We start from the raw sequence: 9,748 nt of genomic DNA, 5'->3' as shown, positions 1-9,748 counted from the left end.
ATTGGTACGGAACAAGATTTAAGACATGATTTACAATAATATATATTAGTCTTCTTAGTCTATTTGGCTCTTCCTACCCCAACCCCGTTTTGGCTAAGCAAAAAAACACCCCTCATCAATTTAACAATCTATATTAGGAACTAATTAATTGTAGATATCAACCTTATCAAAATGGACACATAATTAAAACAAAATTCAATTACAATAAATTAAACTATATCGCTCTCATTAGGGTTATTTTCAGTTTTAGTCTTCTAGAGCCTTGAAGAAGGGTCATTGTATAAAATAAGGACCCTCAATAAAAAAAATTTGTCCTTCACATTGCTTCAATTCTCTCTTTTGCTATTCCTACACTTCTTTAAAATCAACCCTTCTTTCCCAATTACCCCTCAGACCTTAGAATCTCACTCACTCTAGCAAGAAAGGAGAGAGATTCTATTCCAAACCAAAGTTTTCATTTTATATTTCATATTTTTGCTCTCTCCAAATGAACAACATGAAGAACACAAACAACAACACAAAACTCATTCTTCTCCACCCTTATATCCAAAAACAAGGAAGTTCCAATCGCTTATGGCTTCTAGCTTTTATATCACTCTTCACAATTGCTTTTCTTGTTACCCTCATTTACACAAGAGAATCTACCTCTATTACCACTGCAACTTCCTCTATCATAGCCTCAACAACCCCAGTTTCTGGTTTAGGTAGTGCTCCTTTACCAGCCACAGTAATCAATACTCTTCTCCACTACGCCGCGAAATCGAATGAAACTTACCACATGCAATACTCAGACCTAAAACCCGTATCTGATGTGCTCAGAAAGTGCTCATCACCATGCAATTTCCTCATCTTTGGCCTCACACAAGAAACCCTTCTCTGGAAAGCCCTAAACCACAATGGGAAAACAGTTTTTATTGACGAAAATCGGTACTATGCTGCATATATTGAAGAAAAGCACCCTGAGATTGATGCCTATGATGTGCAATACACCACGAAACGGAGCGAAATGAAGGAGCTCATTGCTTCTGCTAAAGAACAGGTTGGGAATGAGTGCAAGCCGGTGCAGAATCTGTTGTTTTCAGATTGCAAGCTTGGACTCAATGACCTTCCAAACCATGTGTATGAGGTTGACTGGGATGTCATATTGGTGGATGGCCCACGTGGCGATTGGCCTGATGCTCCTGGAAGAATGTCCGCGATTTTCACCGCCGGGGTTCTAGCCAGGAGCAAGAAGGGTGGGAACTCAAAGACTCATGTCTTTGTGCATGATTTCTTTGGAGAAGTGGAAAAGGTTTGTGGGAATGAGTTTCTTTGCAAAGAGAATTTGGTTGAGGCAACTTACACTTTGGGCCATTATGTGTTGGAAAAGATGGATGAGAGTAGTGTCCAATATTGCAAGAGCTCAGGGGCTTCTTCATCAACTTAATTACTGTTTGTCATCAAGATATTATTAATAAGCTTTTCAGGTTCATCTTTGTCATTATTGTTTCATCAATCATCCTTATGGGTATTTATGATATTTTTTATTGCTACATTTTGTTTACTTCTTGGGTGGGGATTATAAAAAATAATTCTTTTTTTACCTTTACATTTTATGGCACTGGAAATTGTAATTTCTTCAATGAATCCAAGCTTCCAAATTTCAATTCAGGATAATGGTTACTATAATAACTACATTAAAAAAAGTTATTGTGAAAACTTTTTTGTGGTATAAGGATATTAAGGTAAGGATCTAGGATTCTCAGTCCCACACCCTCTATCCAAACTATGTCCCGGTCCAATCAACTGCGAACAAGTAATATAAAAATGTATAATTTTGCTTTTAAAAAAATTCTATTTACTTATGTGTCAATTTTTAATGGGTGGGGACAGAGAATTGGGACAGGTGACCCCTGTTCAAGGATCTAATCCTTCTTGGGTAAATGGATGCCCTTTACAACAAATGTCGTTCACATCAATCAAATTCTTAATTTTTTGGTCAATCTGAAAACCTAGTAAGGTCTTATATCACTAAACCAACATCTTGTTGGTTAGATATTAAGAGAAAATGAGGAGGATATTATGCAAATAACACAGAACAATTACGACTCAGAAAAGAAAAGGCATTTGAATGAAGATATTCATTCTTATGTACTCCAATAACATGCATCTCACAGTAAATGTTTTGGATTTTACTTCAAAGTAGTTAATCCAATAGATCCAACTTTTACAACATGTCATGGTTAATATTTTCATTGTCTATGTACTATAGTGAGTATCTAAAATGCAACTTGTAAGGCCACTCAATACTCAGCAAGGTTTTTTACATTTAGTCTGTAATGCAATAAAAAACAAAGGCTCTTTTGGGGTTGCTGGGCCATCATATTATTAGAGACAATAAATTATTCCGAATTATAGATTAAGCAGAATTAATTGGAAGGTACACTTATCAAGTTTTAATTAAAAAAATAGCATATTGTCGGTTTAGGTACATTGATTAACTACTACTACTACTAGTTTTGAAGTTTAAGGTCGCTTGGAATTGGATGGAAGTGGCTTCAACAACTACGGCATATTTAAATGAACTTGTACCATATGGAAGCTCTTCGGTTGCTTATAAGTCAACTTCATCTTAGCCTCGAGCCTCTAGGCTTATTACCTTGTTGCCCTGCAATTAGGTAAAGCAAGGACACAATAATTTTTTTAAAATGCACCAAAGAATGTTTTCTTGAAGTTTCTTTATGATTTGAGTTTTAGAGAGGAATGAAAAGAATATTTCATAATTCTTAGGTATTCCATTTCTTCTGCTTTCAAAATTCAATTCACAAACAGACTCTTATAATCGTAATAAGTTGGAGTACGAAAAATGGCTTTATCCTCTAGGACTTGAATGAAAAAAAAAACTTAGGTAGTGTTTGGTGAAGTTTGCTTTTTTTCCTTGTCAGCTTGTAAAAAAAGTAAGGAGCTTGGTATAGATAAAAATTTGAAGTTTTTAATTATCTTTAAAAAATAAATTTAAAGTTGTAGTATAAATATGTTATCTAATTTATACCGTCAACTTATTTTTGTGGAAAAAAGCAAAAAAAAGTGAAACTTCTCCAACATGAGTTATTTATTTTAAAGTTGATTTATTTATTTATTGAAATGTCAATTCTAATCTTACCCTCAATTTCAAGATTATTTCTTTCATCATTTACTTTTTCAACTAACTTCTTATTAAAAATGTGTGTCTTCTTTGTTTTTAAACATTGATGTTAGTTCTTATTCTGCCTTTTGTTTTAAATTTGTAGCTTTTGCAATGAAGAAATAAAATTTAAAAAGTATATATATATTTGATGTAAATACAAAAACAACAAGTTTTTATCGCACTAGGTGGGGTTAGCTGCATGAATAGAATGACGTTATAGTGCTTTATTATAAATAATGTTCACAAAGTATTGATTTGTAAGTCATGTCTATATGTGCTTGATGACTATAATAGTCAATCCTAAATTCAGATAAAAGGTGAATATTGTGTTTGGCCATCACCTGTTGGTGTAGCGGAATCGACCGTTGCGCAGCGTTGACCATAATCAAATCAAATAAAGGCATAAAATAAATAGAAGAGAAGAAACAAATATTGTGTTTGGCCATCACCTGTTGGTGCAGCGGAATCGACCGTTGCGCAGCGTTGACCAAAAGCAAATCAAATAAAGGCATAAAATAAATAGAAGAGAAGAAACAAGAGAATTTGTTAACGGAGTTCAGCCAATTGTGCATACGTCCCCGTGGGCACTGAGCGGCTACTGAGGTATTATTAAATAATAAGGATTACAAACTCTAGCACACTCATGGACCCACCTGCCCATGAAGTGTTTCTATTTGATGCTTATATCTGGTGCACATTACAACAAGGGACCTAGGTCCAATATATAACATTGATATTATACTCTATTCTAATGTCAGACAATGTGAGTTTTATATAATAACATATTTCAAACATCCACAACATCAACATCTAATATAAACTTTGTGAATCTTATGATGTGAAACAACAATATCATAATTATAATAATGATAAATATTAAAAAAAAAATTATGTAAAAAAACAGCCACAGTGTAAAAAATGACATTATATCCTTTTATGTAATTTAATCTTTAAAAAAATTCTACCTTACTCAAATAAACAAATTAGCTTATATTGAATTTTCAACTAAGGTGATGAAACATAAACAGTTTATAATCTTAACATATCATAGTGAAGTTTATAATTCACAATTTATAATCTTATAATTTATAAATTAAAACTAAAAACATAATTTGTGCTATATCACCGCAAAGAAGCCAAATAATGATGCTTCTCCGCAATTATTTTTAGAAGGTCCATATTCAAATCTTGATGCCAATTAAGTTCTTTTCTTATTTTTTTTCAATTTCACTTTATTCATGGATCGTGTTCTATTTCTTTCCACTTAATTATTTATTTATCTACTTTTTTCTATCTCGTTTTTAGTTGTCCAGTCTCTTTCATTCACTGAGACTTTGTGATTTATAATTCACTATACAGGCATTTCGTGCCTGCCGGTGAATATTGTGTAATACTATATATTCAATTTTTATATATTTCATTTTTTTGAATTAAAATGTATTTTTGTTTTCGGTATACTTTATATTATATTTTTTGTGTGTTAACGATAATGTTTAATTTAAGATGAGATATGTGGTTAATTAATGTATTGGTGATAGTTGCTTAGGATTATATAGTTTTTTTGTAAAAATTAAATAATGTTAAGGGCAATATAGGAAATGAAAATTACTACATGAGGGAAATTATTTCAAGTTTTGGCTTTATATATAATATAGATATAGATAATATTAACTTCAGTATGCATAATTTATTTTGTGGGTTTTAGTCCTTCTATATGTAAAAATAATTGACCTAATAATGATTTGATCAATATTTATATTGTGACACATGTTAAATTAATTAATGACATTTGGAATTGTGGTATAAACATTGTTAGGTAAATAAGGGCTCTACACCAACTCCTCATCCCTTTCACTTTTTGATTTGAGGATTTTAATCCAACTGCTTGACGCCTTGATCTATAACTAGTTTATTCCCCACAACTCATAGAAAAATGACCACTTCTTTTATTCTTTCTCCTAGATGGTGCACTTTGATGTATTGAGATTGTAATACTATATAAAAGGAAATTCTTCAATCAACCTCTAATTAATTGACATTGCTATGCAAATATGATTTTGAACTGGTATGATGGAGATGAATCTCAAAGTTAGAATTCAAGTATTCAATATGTGTATGAGTTTCTGGGTTATTGGAACTCCTCTCTTTCTTTGAAAATTGAAAAATGAAAATCAATGATTAATCAATAAATTAGCGAATTGATGAGATGTGTGAAACTGTAAGTCTTTAAAAAAAAGATATTTTTTAGTTTCTATTATGAGTTAATCGATTACAAATAAGTCATAATTGATTATTTGTTTTCAATAATTCATAATCGATTATTTGTTTTCAATAACTCATAATCGATTGTCTGCCACATAAATTAGTTTTACAACACAACAATCTAGATAATTGGATCATAATATATTACAATTCCATAATCGATTAACAAGAGAGAATAACCCGTTTTTCTAAAAATATCTCTATCTGAGTCATGTTTTATCTGCTTAATCAATGATATGAGTTGTTTGGTGAATACATAGGACTCTTCCTCATTTATCTGGATAAAATGTATCATAATATTAAATATAGGAGAATATAAATATAAAGCTTAGTAAATTGTTGTTGTCTTGAAATCTTGTATTCATTGTCTTCAATTTTGTCTTCCTCAAATCATATCTTCCATGCATAAACTCTTCGGATGCTTTCATTCTAAATCTTGAGCTTTGTTTTCAAACACAACATCAAAAGCGACTAAAACAAAACAATCAATTAAAGTAGAGAGTAAAAGCTAAGAAATATTTTTTAGAGATGACTAAAGTTAAAATTATCTTTATTTCTACAAACTAAAAACATATTTAAACTTTTAAATACTTATTAAAAAATAAAAAAATTAAATTTTAAGTAATAAAATAAAATATGACACAGCCAAACAACTTTTAACTGAAGGGTAAAAAAATGTGAAATTTCCAAACAAATTTACCTTATGTTTCAAAGCTTTGATTTCAAACTTTTGCTTATAAATAGCTTAAGCAAAAAATAAGTCAGGCCAATCATAACTAAGCAGCAAGTCAAAGAGCAAAAACTAATCTTAATACAATTCTCACACTTCACTCTTTAGAAATTATTGGAATATATTTTATGTATATCAAAATTGTGACAACAAACGTTTATGAATAAAAATGATTACCCATCACATAATAGTAGTGTTTATAGTACAATTTGAATCCGTTTTGAAGTAAAAAGTCATTCAACTATAAAATTTTATTAAGAATGTTGGGAACAAGCGAACAATCAAATAGTAAAGAGTATAGAGACAAGAGAATAACACAAGAGATTTGGTAACGAGGTTCGGCCAACTGTGCCTTTGTCCCCGGGAGCGTTGAGCAGCTACCACTATATATTATTAGAGAATAAAGATTAGTGTTTTACTATTCTTCTCCTTGTTACAATAGGTTTACATAACATCAATATATATAGCCCTCTACCCCAACCCCTTTACATCAGCCCAAGCCCATAACTTGTATTGCTGTTATCTAGAGATATGAGTCATTGCACAACAATCTCCACCTTGGCGAATATCATCAATCTCCATCTTCCGCCATTGGGTTGGGGGCGCTCCATAGTCCATCATCAGTGAATGTTCAACAAGCTCAGGCAATGCCTGAACCTGTCAACAATAACCGGTTTGGTTAACACATCAGCTGCATTTTCTGAAGTGTGAACCTTCTGCAATAGTATCTGCCCACAAGCTACCAACTCTCTGATCTTATGAAATCTCACATCAATATGTTTGGTTCTAGCATGATACACCTGATTCTTTGCTAAGAAGATAGCACTCTGACTGTCACAATGCAGCGAAACTCCACCTTGCTCAATGCCTAACTCATTTACTAGTCCCATAAGCCACAAGGCTTCCTTAGAAGCTTCACCAGCTGCCATGTACTCTGCTTCAGTTGTGGACATAGCAACAACAGACTGAACTGATGATCTCCACATAATTGGTCCACCTGCAAGGGTGAAGACAAACCCCGTTGTGGACCTTCTATCATCCAAGTCTCCTGCATAGTCCGAATCAACATAACCAATAACTGAAGGCTTACTCTGTTGGCTGCCAAACATGATACCGAGACCTGTAGTCCCCTTCAAATATCTGAAAATCCATTTGACTGCTTCCCAATGTTGCTTCCCTGGTTTCGACATGTACTTGCATACTTGACTAACTGCTTGTGCCAAGTCCGGTCTAGTAAAAACCATAGCATACATCAAGCATCCCACTTCACTGGCATATGGAACCTTTGGCATGTATTTCTTCTCTTCATATGTCTTCGGACACTGATCTAAGGAAAGCTTGAAGTGATTTTCCAATGGAGTGCTCACTACTTTAGCATTGCTCATATCAAATCTCTCTAAGATCTTTTCAACATAGCTTTGCTGGGAGAGCCATAGTTTTCTAGCTCCCCTATCCCTGTGAATCTCCATCCCAAGAATCTTCCTAGCAGCCCCTAAATCTTTCATGTCAAACTCCTTACCTAGCATGACTTTCAGCTCATTGATATCACTCAAATGATTAGCAGCAATCAACATATCATCAACATAAAGTAACAGAAAAATAAACGAACCATCGTCAAGGCTTCTCACATAAACACAGCAATCATACTCACAACGCTTATAACCAAGCTTCAACATATAAGTGTCAAACCGCTTGTACCACTGTCTGGGAGACTGCTTCAACCCATATAGAGACTTCTTCAACTTGCAAACCAAGTGACTCTCTCTGGTTGTGTCATGTAAATTTTCTTCTCTAATTCACCATGGAGAAAGGCAGTCTCACCACTGGGGAGAAAATCTCATTGTAGTCAATCCCCTTTTGTTGTGAATACCCTTTTGCTACAAGACGAGCCTTGAACTTTTCCCCTTCTTTTTATGATACTGTTGGCTTCCTCTTGTACACCCACTTGCACCCAACTGCACTCTTGTCTTGAGGCAATGGAACAAGCTCCCAAGTTTGGTTCTTCTGTAAAGACTCCATCTCCTCCATCATGGCACCCATCCATGGTTCTTTCTCCTGGTTGTTTATAGCCTCTTGAAAGCTACATGGATCTCCTGAACTGATATGGAGAGCAACTGAAGCCATATCCTCAAAGCCATATCTCTCTAGAGGTTTGATAGGACGTCTATCCCTGTCTCTAGCAAGTAGATACTCCTGCACACCTGAACTCACTGCCTGAGAATCATCATGTTCTTGACTTAAACCATTTTATTGCTCACTGGAATCATATTTGAACCCAAAGTCTCTCCATTTGGCATGGGCACCTCTGTCAAAACTGACTGTTTCATCATGAAATCTTCATCAAACACTGCATCCCTACTCAACACCACCTTTCTGGAAACTAGATCCCAGAACTTGAACCCCTTCACACCTTTGGTATATCCAATGAAGATACACCTCTTTGACTTAGGATCAAGTTTAGATCGTTCATCATTGGGTACATGTACATAAGAAGGACAACCAAATATGGTAACGAGGTTCGGTCAACTGTGTACATGTACATAAGAGAATAACACAAGAGATTTGGTAACGAGGTTCGGTCAACTGTGCCTACGTCCCCGGGAGCGTTGAGCGTCTACCACTATATATTATTAGAGAATAAGGATTAGTGTTTTACTATTCTTTTCCTTGTTACAATAGGTTTACATAACATCAATATATATAACCCTCTACCCTAACCCCTTTACATCAGCCCAAACCCATAACTTGTATTGCTGTTATCTAGAGATATGAGTCATTGCACAACAAAGAAGAAAAATAAAATAAAAAGATATATCACGCTAAAACAATGTACATGGAGATTAAAAAAGAGGAGTGTTGGGAACAAGCGAACAATCAAATAGTAAAGAGTATAGAGACAAGAGAATAACACAAGAGATTTGGTAACGAGGTTCGGCCAATTGTGCCTACGTCCCCGTGAGCGTTGAGCGGGTACCACTATATATTATTAGAGAATAAGGATTAGTGTTTTACTATTCTTCTCCTTGTTACATTAGGTTTACATAACATCAATATATATAGCCCTCTACCCCAACCCCTTTACATCAGCCCAAGCCCATAACTTGTATTGCTGTTATCTAGAGATATGAGTCATTGCACAACAATCTCCACCTTGGCGAATATCATCAATCTCCATCTTCCGCCATTGGGTTGGGGGCGCTCCATAGTCCATCATCAGTGAATGTTCAACAAGCTCAGGCAATGCCTGAACTTGTCCACAGTAACCGGTTTGGTTAACATATCAGCTGCATTTTCTGAAGTGTGAACCTTCTGCAATAGTATCTGCCCACAAGCTACCAACTCTCTGATCTTATGAAATCTCACATCAATATGTTTGGTTCTAGCATGATACACCTGATTCTTTGCTAAGAAGATAGCACTCTGACTGTCACAATGCAGCGAAACTCCACCTTGCTCAATGCCTAACTCATTTACTAGTCCCATAAGCCACAAGGCTTCCTTAGAAGCTTCACCAGCTGCCATGTACTCTGCTTCAGTTGTGGACATAGCAACAACAGACTGAACTGATGATCTCCACATAATTGGTCCAC

The 9,748-nt window shown here is 34.5% G+C and overlaps 1 protein-coding gene across 1 annotated transcript; it reads left to right on the top strand.

The window, feature by feature from the left end:
- On the top strand, positions 306-1,650 carry LOC109332044 (protein IRX15-LIKE-like). Its single transcript, XM_019566893.1, has one exon. It carries the CDS (start codon positions 488-490, stop codon positions 1,424-1,426), a length of 939 nt encoding a protein of 312 aa, XP_019422438.1. The 5' UTR covers positions 306-487; the 3' UTR covers positions 1,427-1,650.

This window comes from Lupinus angustifolius, chromosome LG17 (assembly GCF_001865875.1).
Source record: "Lupinus angustifolius cultivar Tanjil chromosome LG17, LupAngTanjil_v1.0, whole genome shotgun sequence".
In the NCBI taxonomy this organism is placed as follows: Eukaryota; Viridiplantae; Streptophyta; class Magnoliopsida; order Fabales; family Fabaceae; genus Lupinus; species Lupinus angustifolius.
Note: the sequence above shows the minus strand (reverse complement) of the source record. Positions and strands in the feature narration are given on the sequence as shown.

Excerpts from the sequence above, each read along its gene's own strand:
- LOC109332044 (XM_019566893.1), top strand. The coding sequence starts at position 488 with ATGAACAACATGAAGAACACAAACAACAACACAAAACTCATTCTTCTC.